The sequence below is a fragment of the Betta splendens genome, chromosome 9 (assembly GCF_900634795.4).
Source record: "Betta splendens chromosome 9, fBetSpl5.4, whole genome shotgun sequence".
In the NCBI taxonomy this organism is placed as follows: Eukaryota; Metazoa; Chordata; class Actinopteri; order Anabantiformes; family Osphronemidae; genus Betta; species Betta splendens.
The window spans coordinates 26,003,927-26,017,397 of NC_040889.2; the positions used below are offsets into that span (position 1 = coordinate 26,003,927).

At 43.0% G+C, this 13,471-nt stretch overlaps 1 protein-coding gene across 3 annotated transcripts in view; it reads right to left on the reverse strand.

Annotated features, from left to right (window-relative positions):
* arl15a (ADP-ribosylation factor-like 15a) overlaps nucleotides 1–13,471 on the reverse strand; it is a 69,881-nt gene that overhangs the window by 11,000 nt on the left and 45,410 nt on the right. The window contains exon 5 of one of the 3 annotated variants that reach the window (XM_041072209.2): nucleotides 4,745–11,130. The exons of the other annotated variants lie outside the window; for them this stretch is intronic. Within the exon in view, the coding sequence (XP_040928143.1) occupies nucleotides 11,101–11,130 (30 nt within the window). The 3' untranslated portion in view covers nucleotides 4,745–11,100. Of the gene's footprint in view, nucleotides 1–4,744; nucleotides 11,131–13,471 lie in introns of those variants that run through there. 3 annotated transcript variants of the gene reach the window in all.

The window sequence follows — 13,471 nt, forward strand, 5'->3', positions numbered from 1 at the left end:
CCAGCCCAGGGATAACAGGGACAGAAAGGCTGTATGGGTGGGAAACGGAAAGAAAGTAGCGCTGAAGGTGGGCGGGAGAGCAGGACTTGTGGGTTAGACAAAGATGTAAGAGAGATAAACCATCAAAGAAAAGAGTTTGCAAGTAGCTTCAGCTTCATATTGTGCTTTGAAGGTCCACCACACATTCTCTAGAGGGTAGTCAATGTGCACTGCTTGGCTGATTTTTCAACTCACTTTTGAGGTGAAATTGAAGAAGAACTAGGTACAGATCGTCACAGGTATGTGGCGATATGTGTCCAGTGTGGGCTCAAAAGGTGTACTTCAAATCCACCAAGGAAGTCTGTCCTACATGTTGCCCACACACTCAAAATGTAATAAATGCTCACTGATAGCTGCAAGCACTTCATGGTCGCAATCAGCAGAAGTGACAACCGTCCTGCCATTTCCTCTGCTTTCACAGAATCTAAGTGGATATTGTAACCAGACACGAGTCAGGCACTTTGTTCCACATGCAAAATGCAAAGGTGTTCTTCACTTTCCAGCCATTACCGAGACAATTTTCTGCTGTCCTGTTCTGTGATCTGTGCTCACAGCCTTTGTGGGATGAGAGAACGATTATGTGAGGTTCGTTTCGACAATCCCTTTTTATTAACTTCACACCAACAAAAATTACTCTTGATATCTGTGGCATCACTCGAGTTCCCCCGGGGGAGAGAAGTAACCAAGAACTGCAAACCTGACTGGATTTGTTGTGGTGAACTTAAGTGACATTATCGAAGACAACTTAATTGTAACAATTCTACTGGAAAATCAAGCTGTCAATGCTGTGTTTTTACAGCAGCGATGGAGTCATTGCTGAGGAAAGCGCATCAAGCTGCACATGGCAGGACCACCAGCAGAAAGGAGACGTCTTAAATAAGTGTGTTGATTTACATGGAATGTCACACTTTGGGCAAAGGCACCTCATGACACAACAAAGAATAAAAACACCACAATATAAAGGGGTTTCTGCATATTGTGTGTATGATAACGCACTTAATAAACAATAGCCTGGCAGGAAGAAGAAGCTGGGAGGTTTTTTTTCAAGAATGTGCAATGCCACAAACTGTGCTTTTAGGATCAGCTAATTCATATTTTAGGTTTCCCCAACCGAAATAATTCTTGCACTATATAATAACACAAACCACAACAATAACAAGCACGTGTAAAGTCAATCAAACAGTTGCTGCAGGCATTTACAAAAAATAAAAAAGGGAAACATAAAATTTAATTATTAGAGAAAGGCAAATTAGATTTTATTGGAGTAATAAACCTTTATGTCCCAGACAGTTGTGGTTAGAGAATGTGTCCTTCATATATAATCACATCTTACCGTTTACAGTTTATTATTATATAATGTGGCTGTAAAGCTGTTTAAGAACTTGACTAGAATAAAGTGGCACAGCTCAGCAAGGTCACCTACTGCACGCCGTTTTTTTCCACTGTAGCCAGCAACTTGCAATTCAGGGACTGCTGGTGGTGGGGGGTGTTGGGGGAGGGGAGGGCTGGCTGCTGACCGGCTTCGGTCTAGACGGCTCAATATGCAGTTGACTTTTTAAACCCGCTTGTCTGGAAAAAGAGCAGACGTGAGGTAAGATGGGGGTGAGCTGCAGCGTGGAGGAGAGGTGGTGCTGCGTTTTGGCAGCGCCGCGAACAGTGACAGGGGGACGAGAGAAAAGGGGAGAGACAGGAAGCGTGAGAAAGAGAGGCAAGCGAGAAAGTGAAGCAGGCGGCGAGGAAGGAAGGTGCTGCTGGGGAGTTGCTGGCTATGGCTCATTTGTCAAGGTCACTGAGCTGCAGAGTACAAAGTCACGTCACCTGACCCCCGCCCGTCTGCTTTCCCCCTGCTCAGCGCCACCCCCCCCTCTCCTCTCTGTACCTTCAGTCTCGTCCGCTCGCTCAGCAAACAGACACAGGATATGATCTGACCGCACCAATGTTTGGTTGTATCGTGGCGGTTTTATAACTGCTCCCTCCTTGTAACTTGATGGAGAGGGAGATCACAGCATAGAGGAGCATCTGACAAAACCACCCAGCGGCGCTTGACATTTCCTACATCTTAATGCTCTCCTGTCTCTTATGAAATACATCTTTCCCCAAATCTTAGGAAACTCTATCTGATGATGTGCCTAACCTCTGCATCGCACACACTTATGCAGCAGCTGGACCTTTAAAGTTTGGAGCACATTCATCTTCATTTGGCATCCACACGAAAGGTTTCAACTGCAAGCAAGAAGAATTTCAAAAGAGCGACAGTATGAAACGCTGACTGCTCTCACTTTGCCGTTTTCATTAGTCCCGATCTTTGGCAGTCGAGTTGATAAAAATTATTTGACGTTGCACAATGATCTCATCTTTACAAGACTGGCAACGAGCCCTTTTGGAAGTTCTCTTAATTATTATTCTGTGGACGGAAGAAGAAAAATTAAATTGGCTCACTTCTACGTTTGCAACATTACTTAACTCTCTTAAGGCAAAAGCAACCCAACATCTGCTGAATCATTTGACTGGGCTGCAGCGATTCCTGTCTGATTGTCTGGTGGGTCTGAATGCTTACGCATAATGATTTAACCTAAATGACAACACTAAGAGGTTATACAGGCTCCAATCACCCTCCTGGTGATTAAGCACTAAGCAGAACTTATTCTGACCAGGAGGCAAGTGAAACTACAACTCAGCCCTTAGCAAAGCATGGCATTGCCATGAGCATCCTTGTAGGTGAGCAAACATGGCCTTTTGCTTTTAATATCACAACCCCTTTGTTGTATGCAAAACCACAATGTTGGTCAAATGAAGAAACAATTAGAGTCTGTTATAAAAATGCATCACACCATTGCTTGTATTTTAACACATATTGTTAAAAGCAATGAAAACAAAGGGGGGCTGCACAAATAATTAAAAAAACATGAAAGAGAAAAAGTAACATTCTTATTTGCAACAGATGACAACCTTTCATCCTGTTTATAATTCTAAATGAGCTGGCAATAGTTAGACATTTCCACTCAGTAATGACGCAAGTGAAAGGTATTGTCGGGGTGATCTTTACAAGTTAGTTAGAGCCATTTGGTAACGCAGTTGCTCACACTGTGTTGTTTCCTTCTTAAAGTTCATTCATTGGCCCTTACCTGCGCCTCATTTCCTACTCGACCAATCAGGAGCCACTGGGGAGTTTAGAGCTACCAGCGTCACAGGCCACAATGACACACACACCATGTGCCAGACGTTTGACGAAAGTTTCAGACACTGGGCGCCTCATGAGTCACTGAGCACAGCCACCACCCAACGTGTGCCAAGACCTGCAAGTTCACCATGTGCAAAATGTGACAGAGGACAGTGGTTGACTAGCCGCTTCCGTCCTGGACTATTCCCAACATAGTTCCATCAAAAGTCACTATTGCACTTTCTGCAAAGTCAACTAACTGTTATGAAGACAGAAAAAAAAAAAAAAGATTTAATGTCCCAGCAACATGAAAAATTCAAGACTCTTGAGAATTATGTTGGCGAGCAGGGGTCTCCAACTGCTGGACATTGAAGCATCAGCAGTATTTCAGATCAGGACAAACAAATGGTGCAAAGCGGCCGGCACACAAACTGCTTTAAAGCGTGATCTCGCCAATAGATGTGACATCAACTTATTGATAAGAGTCGAGTCTATTTAGCCAATGGTCAATTACAGTGTATTTCTCTATAGACCTAAATTGCAATTCACTGTAGCTGTATGGCAACTACTATAAAGAAGACAAGACTGATAAGACGGTGGTTGAAAGGTGACTCCTCGAGGAGTCTGAAATGGTTTTACAGGTAACAAAAACCACAAACGAAAATGAACTCTTCCTAAGGATTTCACAAGAATCCTAACGAGCTTATAGTCATACCATGGTTACCAAAACACATCTATACCAATTGTTATTGTGTAAGACTCGTTTATCATCTACAAAGCTCCAATTTTAACAAATTACTTCTTTTGATCAGAAATGCCAGATCGTGTGCCAACAGTTATTAGGAACCTCCTCACATTTGGATCACACTGAAGCTCTATATGCCGAGGGTACAAGAAGGGCAGGACGGCTCAGCCTGCGCAGGATCGGACATGCAGCCACACATGAATTACTTGGCAGCGCATCTACCTACGTGATGCACACTCAGAGAACTTCTGAACTAATTAATGGCCAAGAGGAAGTGGTCTATTGGACGCAACATTCAAGTAGCCATCTGGATGTCTACCACCTGTCGAGGGTGAGTAAGAACAGTGAGTGGCTATGAAAGAAATGCGTCATATTTCAAACAAAAGTCACAGTTGAATTAGCAAACTTTGTTCATTATTGCAGTCGCTACAGAACATTTGTGAATAATCACCAAATCCATCCACCATCCGATCAAGATTCCAGTATGTAAAAAATCGACGGCAACTATGACCTCACACCCCAGTGATCATCTGTGACTAATATATGTAATTATGAGCGTATGGGATACATTTTGATGCATCTAAATGTTTAAGCAGCTTAGTGCAACTTGCACTGTGAATAAATTCCTATCAACCTTCTGGTTGACACAGAGACAGGTCTATATTTTATTCACGCGAGGGGGTCGAAGGGGCACATTTGACGCGTGCAAGAGGTCTCGCTTGCAGGCAGACAGAGAGAAACAGTGGGATCCTTTAGAATGAAACACAGTAGAGAGAGAGAGAAAGTGTGGTTATTTTTAAGTGTTAGAATCTCTGGTAAATAACACCGAAGCCCAATACAAGCTGTTGGACCTGATGTTACTTTAGGTTCATGAATCATCTCACTGCTAATCTTCCATAGAGGCAGCTCTGTTTTTCTCAGTCTCGACTGTAAAGAGACGATGGGGTTTTCCTGACCTAGTGCTCAAGCACAGATCTAAAACATGAGCTAAGCTGAATAAATAAAACATAATACAATTAAGACACAGCTTAGAACATGACTAAGTGTAGGTTAGGAAAAAAGGAGGCATGTGCAGAAAAAGTCTTGCTCAGGATCAATAGAATAGATAGATAAATAAACTTGGAGAATTTGCTCTCCAGCTTATAACTTTTTTTTTATAACTTTTTAAAAGGCCCTGAAGTTTAATGTCACTTTGTTTCATGTGTGTAGAAAGTAACGCTTTAACTGTTACTTTAACCCACGTTGACCAATGTACAGGCTAAACACTGACAGGTGGAGTGAACGCTGTCTCTGGCACCTGTTGGTGGGAGGGATGTACTGCACAGCAGGGGAACATTAACAAGGTAACGTGCTGGAAACAGGAAAGAGGAGGACAGAGATGTGAGTCACTTGGTCAGAGCATCTGAAGCTCTTTTGGGGTGGTCAGTATCTAGCAAAGGAGGTCAAAGAGAAGAACAGGGGTCACAGGGTCGCTGACTCACTTGGGGAGGCAGGATGCATTGTGGGTAAACGACAAGAACACAAAGCAGGTTTGACGCTTCGTAAAATGTTCTGCTGACACCTTGAGCCTTTTTTGTTTCATTGTGAAAATAAATTAGATATATTCTGGAGTGGTGGTTAGCGCCGGCTTCTCAGCCAGAAGGACTAAGGTTCGAATCCACAGGTCAACCAGGTGCCTTTGTGAGAGGAGCACGTTCTTCCTGGGCCCGTGTTTGTAATTTGGCTTCTAGGACATGCAGTTACATGTGGGTTAATTAGAGACTCTCAATTGCCCATAGGTGTGAATGTGAGCTTGCACGGTTGTCTGTCTCCCTTATTTTGGCCGTGTAATAGCGCTGCCTCTCTCAGCAGCTGGGATTGACTCCAGCACTTCTAAAACTCTAAGATAGATGGATGGATCGTGTACATGCCGTTTGTAAAAGACCAAATCTCACTTCATCTTAATAGTACATACTGCTGTATAAATACCCGATACCTTAACAGCATCAAAGCCCACAGTTTTAAAAAAGGTGCAGTCTCTCTATAGGAAATTAGCCTTGAGTGATTATGCAAAGCCTTCACCCTGGGGAGTAAAATAGCACATTTTGGATAAGTGTCAAATAACATAAATTACAATATCAAAGTCGAACCAAGGCAGATAAAGCTGAATAAGCATTGTTGTGGTGGCTGGACCAGTTCCAGAACTTGACATTGGCCTGTTCTGTTGTGCTTGGAGCTGTTCATTTTCATTGTCTGTCTGCTTTCCAAAGCTTTTATGTCACTTTATTGAGACCTTTCTGTCTGTCTGTCTGTGTTCAAACTAGTTGAACGGTGGTGAAGTACTAAAGAGATATCAATGTGTATTTCTTAATCGTGTTGAAACGTATATGGCTCAATATGATGCTTTGTGGTAAAGCGACTCCAGTGGAGGTGTGAACATAGCTGCATGGTGTGCATGACAGGAAAACAATGATGGCTATCAACACCCAGGCATTACTTCAAAAGGCCTCAATTACAAGAGATTATTACACATAAACGTTTCCGTTAAACGTGCCACAGTCCGGACCTTTTCAGCGGTAATTGTGAGCGCTGGAACGCCATCCTCTCTATTGTCAGTGACTGGCAGCTCTTCCCCACAGGTGAAAAACAGACTCTGGCTTTATACAGGCCAGGATTACTAAACAAAAGAGGAAACAATATCATACATTTTTAACAGTGGAAAGCCCCTTTTGCACAATAGAAAAGAAGGATAATTTAAAAAGGACAGGAAGAAGGAAAAAAGCTTTTTGTCTTGAACTCTATTAGAAATTAAAAAAATTGTGCTGTTTTCCCAGAGTTAAAACATAAACATATCCTGTTTGTGCATCTGTATCCCCAGCCTTTAAAATCCTGTCATCTGGAGGCGATACTGCTGCTGCTGCTTCTCAAATACCACAGATCATTTAAGACACTTCTAAACCATAATTGCCTGACACTAATCAGAAGCAACACTGTGTTCTGGGAGGATGCCATTGCCAAGGACTGCATCCTGGGTCGTTTTGCGTTTAGCACATGAGATCATAAAGCTGTTGTCTTGTTGATGATGCTGCAGCTTCACTGCGTACAATTCTAGACACTGTTACATGTCCTGCATCTGACTTACTTTGTCAGCCTCCATGGGTCACATCTTCATTATGAATGAAAATAACCAGCAAACCGCCGTTTGACTCATCTCAGCTTACTATATAATTACTCAGACTCACTGTGGTTGGATTAATCTTGCAGCACTAATTTATTCCAATACACAGGTTTCACATTTTATGTGACATTTTCCAAACTGTCCTTTACTCCACTCTCAGCCGACAGACACCAAGAACACGCTGTACAACCAGCCCACAGCTCCTTCATGGTTTAATCAAATATGGCACACTGGAGTAAATGCTTGAAATTGGTGATCACGTATCCACAACCATAAAAACACTGGATGAATAGGTGGTTTTGCAGATCTGGTACAGAGACAATTATGTGCTATGCCCACAGTATAGGAGGCAAAGTGACAACGGTTACCACCACCCACTTAGGGACTGGAAAAAATAATGTTCTGTGTGGGGACAGGACACAGGTTTTCCTGTATATTTGCACTTAGCAACTGAACGAAAAACATATTGGGCATGACAGAACAGGTACTACTGAAAACAAACACATCCAGGACCTTAACTCTGAAGTGTTTTACGGTGCTTTGGCCACATCTATGGTGAGTCAGATGATTTATAAAGCACAAAGTTCACCTTAAAGTCGGAGATGATGCAACAACAAAAAATGGCAAACATGTCAGAGCAAAAAACTATAATTAATATAATTGTTGTTAATTACAAAATATAAAAATTGTGTTTTCATGTAGTATGTAGAATATTGCAGTTTCATATTACTTTTTTTGATGACGCTCAAGTGAGTTCCAGTTTAATAGTGAAAAGACTTAAAACAGACCTGAAACTCCACTTAACCCGTTGTCATGGGGATGATGACTACGGTGTTTTTATTACATGGCAACCAGGCAGGTTTCTGGACAATAATTATTCTTTGAAGTTATAACTCTGTTCTTTTAACTTGAAAGCAACTATCACATCAACAGTGTAGATCACAGCAGTCGGTGTGTGCGGGTAAACAAGTGGATCAACCACGCTGTCAGAGCTGTGATTTCTCTGCAGGCTGTTTAAGTCAGAAGAAGAGTGGGACTTAATTTCAGGTGTAGACCCCCAGGGTCGATAATCCTACTTGAAGTGCCCGTCTCATTAGAGCGTGTAATCAGGAATGTGCTGCAAAGCAGGTGTGATAATAATGCTTATTAAACAAAAGCCCGTTTACTGCTGTTTGCTGTAGATACCTGATGTTAGTGATGTCATGACAGACATCAGATGGGAGGGAGAGAGGAGGAGGTAAGGTTAGTGAGGAGTATTTTCACAGACTGGCGAGTCCAGACAGAGAGGCAGAGCGAAAATAGCTCAAGGGGCAAACAAGGTAACCTTTTTCAAAAGACGCTTCAGGGGGTGTCTGCCAAGTCCCACACAATACTGTCTGCACCGAATGTCTGTGTTGCAGTTGCACTGAACCTCAGAACAAAATATCTTAAAACGACTGGGTGCATCAAACCTACAAACGCACTGTAGTGCTGCTTATCTGAATGTCTGATGTGGAACTTGATATCTTCCATGAAAAAAAAAAAAAAAACCTTAAATTGTGCCCGGATATTGTGATGTAGTTAGGAGCCTGTAATCTGATTACACCTGAAACCGGATCCGCCAAAATATGAACGCGAGCTGAGTTTTCTGTTGTGCGGTCCACGACGCTGGCGCAACTGTTTGCCGGCTGTAGGGTCACATCTGGTAGAAAACATTTAATGACACTACTCGTGTAAAGATGATCACCACACGTGGCATGAAGCCTTCTTTCTTGGCTTATTACAGAAATATTACAGTGTTGTTCTCCTAATTAGCTACTCCAGATCATCAAGGACTATGCCATTACCCATCTGTTAACAACTGCTTGTCTTCAAATTGAATATGTACGAAAGCATTTAGTGGATTCTTATTTAAACTCCTGCAGCCTCTCCATCTTTAAAGTCATATTTCACCACTAACATTGTCACACAGTGACTTAGGCCATTTTAAGTTGGTTGGGGCGGCGTCAGTCCAAGCCTACATGTGATGAAACCATAATTCACGTATGAGGAATGCAGACCCTGCTGGAGCCCTGGATTAGGACAAGCACATAAACATGTTGCAGTGAGGTCATGGCCGACTCTTCTGTTTGTGATATCATAACCGCGGAAAAAGACACGAACACCTAATATGAGGCTATAATCAGCTCTGTTACATGGTAACTGTTGTCAAGAATAAAGTGGAGTGAATAACACTGCCCGGTTTACTTGAAAGATGAGCATATCCCTTCTAAGACATCTCCATGATTCACAGGGGGGCCCTGTTGTTGAGGTGGGAGGGGGCGGGGGGCAAAGGCCGTACAAGTCTGGACACATCCATGCCAGCCGGGACATCCCCATTAAGGGGCCACTTGGTTCTAAAAGTGGAAAGAGGGGCACTAAGGTCAAATGACCAGTTGTTTACAAGGTGTTTGCCCACTAACATAGATAAGAGCTCGGTGGACAGCATAAAAAGACACCAGAATAAAGTCCTAACGTCTGCAACATGCACGTCATTTAATTAGCTATAGTATAACAGGTCCTTCTTAAGATCCAGGTCCACAAATGTTCAAATTAAGAAACTGTTATGGTCACAAGCAGAGAAGCTAAAACTTAACACTGCAATATATTAAAGAAAAAAAATGCAGCAAACATATTATGAAGACAACAAGAACATAAACAAAGAAGCCCAGAAATGAGAAAAGTGAATGACGTGTGGAAGCTGAAGCGATGGATTTAAGTGCTACAAAGTGACTGGCCATGCCCTGTCTTTGTGTCCTAAGGCCAGAGTGCATCCTCTATGAGTCCCCTGACGAGCTCAGGCCTCATTCATGGGTAATGTACCAGACAGAGCAGATTACTCGCCTTTCTTCATTCTCTCCACTCAGCCAAGAAAAGCCCTCCATGCCCATGCCTTTTCGCCCACTTTCCCTCTTGTCAGGTTGACTGAGATGCTGCTAGTGAGGAAGAAGTTAAAAGCCGATTCCAATAGAACCTATTAGCGGAAATCCTGGTCCGTACATATACTAGTGCTCAGAGCTTGTGGTTTCTAATAACCATAGCATTCAGCCTACGGTTAAACTTAATCAACTTAATTGAATTGAACTAACAACAATGTTTGTTTGTTCCTTTTCACGGCTTCTGCCAAGTCTTTGGCTCAGTGAACAATTCGGCATGAGGGACTTTTTTTTTTAACTGACGAGTACAACTGAAGCTCTGACAGAGTGACTGCTATCAGAGACTTTTGTTTTCTTAAGTCCTTCAGGAGCAATCTGAAGGGTTCCAGTGCCTCTTCACCCTCAGCAGCTCTGGGACCCCATAAGGTGTTTACATACATTCACTCATCCATCCTACACACAATGGGGGTGGAGTGATGTTGGGCAATGAGGTGTTCGAAGCTTGTCCATGGCTTATTTGTCTCCAATGAGCAGTAGCTGCTCATGCTTTGTGCTTCTCTCTTACTTTAAATATGAAAAGCAGTTTTGAACCAGCTCCTGTTAAAATCCACTCCACATCAACTCCTGCACTAAATAAATAATAAATACAAATACTGTAAAAGCAGAATTAATGGCAGAGTTGCCGTATTGGATAGAATTGGATAGAAGAGGGAAAAACTAGGCAAACTAAAGAAGGCAATCAGAAGCAGCGCTAAAAGCTAACAGGCACAGTGCATGACTTTATTAATCCAAATGTGTGACTGACCTTGCTGGAAATAAGCCGACATGGCAAACATAGCAAACAAGGCTGAGCACTGCTGGCACCAAGCACAACTTACATCCACTGAAATGCGTGACTAACAGGGCTAAAAAATAAAATATGAACAGCAAAACAACACAAAACAAAACAAAACGTGAACATGATGGGTTCCAAAGCCATGAGAGAATGTCCATGATGGCCGTTGGAGTTAGAGCCCCTCAGTCGGGGCCGGGTCACAGGTCAGGCACAGGTGTGTACAACTGACATCACTGCGTTCATAGAATTCATGAACATCTGAAGGAACATTCATTTTGGTAGCAACCACTGATCTGAAACCTGTAGGAACATAACACAAACATGTGATGACATTTCAAAAGGTACAGACACAAAAAAAAGATCAAACTTGGCAACAACAACAACTGTTGCAAGTAATTAAGACGCACAACAAAACACTTACAGTAAATGTTAGCAGTGTATTCTATTGGTGGGAAGCTGACAATGGAATGGAATCTTGCATTTACAGATCGTGGCGAACGCACTTCACTATCACAGCCACACAACTGGTCCCTTCTCAGAACCATGGCACTACTAACATAGACACTGGCACAGACTCACACAGCCACACACAGAGAAAGCCAAAGACAGAGAGGAGCTGGCATATCAGTAAGGTCCACAGGTTTGGCATCCAGTGGGTCTGGCAGCAACACAACTAAAGATGGCTGAGTGCATTCCCAACCCTGGCAGAACAAATGGAACTGTTGTTTGGGTTCATAGGAGCTGGCCCTCAGAAAGGACACCGCGGGAGGGAGGCGGGGGGGCGGGCAGGCCAGACAGGGACAGACGAGGACACTGGAGCAGGGTGGCTGGGTTGCACGGCTCACACCACTCACTGCAGCTCCGACAGACAGCGCTGAAGTGTTCCCAGAGGGGGACGTCCGCGGAGAGGCCACAGCACAGTACAGTACTTACAGTATATACAAACGATGTTGTCCTGTATGAGGCGTGTCATTTGCATAGAAACTTGGAATGTATTACCGAATAAAGCAGGAACAAATGGGAGCAGAGGACGTGCTCTAACAGGTTGCGGTCTCCAGGCGTTTTAACTGTATAGCTGCTGCTTTGCAATCAAAAGCTTTTCTGTAAATGTTTTCTGATTAAAAGTGCCGGGGAAGAGAACGAACCGAGTAAAGATGTAAAGAAGTTAAGACGTCAGTCAGTCTTGGGTGATCTGTTGGGATCATACTGTCATTTCTGTCTTTTCTTGAATCAAGCACTTTGGGAGTGTAACGCAGATCACAGGAAGCTGAGGAGAAGCGTCTCATGTGGCTCAGACAGCCCAGGGGACCCGTCCGTCATCTGCTTCAACCGGCTGGATCCTCGAATAATAGACCGTTTTCCAAAAAACGTCAGGGGGACGAGAAGTTATACAGAATAATACAAAAGTTGAGGTTTCTGCTTAAATGCAACTAAAAATCAGATCTAACATTTTTGTTATCGAAATAGTTTATGATGACGTTAAGAGTCATAGAACAACTCAGGTTCTGTAAGCAGCACTTACACTGCAGCAGTTACAGTAGCAGCCAATGTCTTTTCCTACTGTGGCCGAGAATCAAAATGAGTGTGTAATAAAAGTTGAAAGCCAGCTCCGTGCTGATGTTGTGTGAAAACCAAACATGACCACAGTGCAGACAACACAACATACAGTAGGAATAATGTTTGTAAACATGTGCTGAGGCTGGAATAATGTTCATATGAACAGCACTTCGAACCGCAGGTCACAGCTGAGTCCCAACAGTACGTCAGGTCAGACGAGAAGAAAAAACAATGGAGTGGACTTCAGCAAAGTCCTTTCAAAATATAAAAAAACATTTCAAATTATTTGTGATTTAATCCCCTTTTCAACCTAGTAACTGATTAAACCTGGTCAGATGTGCGCGCAAACACACACACACACACACACACACACACACACACACACACACACACACACACACACACACACACACACACACACACACACACACACACACACACACACACACACACACAGAGCTGCAGTAAGCCGCTCATTAGCCCCTTTGCTGCGATACGTTATCTCACTTGAAGAATGCCTAAGATAATGCTGTGGCTTTAATCATATCCTGTCAGACTTGGCTTTCACAACCTGTTGGTAACGTGTCCATTTCTCATCATCAGTGTGGAACGAGTGGCCACAGCTTTTTATAATAAAGGCTGAAAACCTTCTCAAGGAAACGCAATGATGAAAAGTGATCAATTGCAATAAGATATGCTTGTCTTTGGTTGATTATTAAGTCAACAGGTGTTAATTATGATCCTTCACTACTTAATCCAACATATTCTTCAGACAGAGAATGTTACTTATTGCTACTTGATTAGACTTCTCCTTTGACAGGCCCGAAGAAGCAGAAACCCCTCAAGGTACAGAAACATGCAAACTGAACCACTTGGACTGAACGAGGCGGGTCTGAATCGCACCAGACAGTGAGCGTACACTACGAGAGCTCTTTTAAGGCCACACAAAGAACAGATTGGGTTTCTATTATTGGAAAGTCTCCAGCCAGTGCCGTGTTTAAACATCATTTATCAGACATTTTCAAATGCAGGCTTCCAGTTTCAGGTTACACCATGTAAGGGTACAGCTCCTGCCTTGGCCACA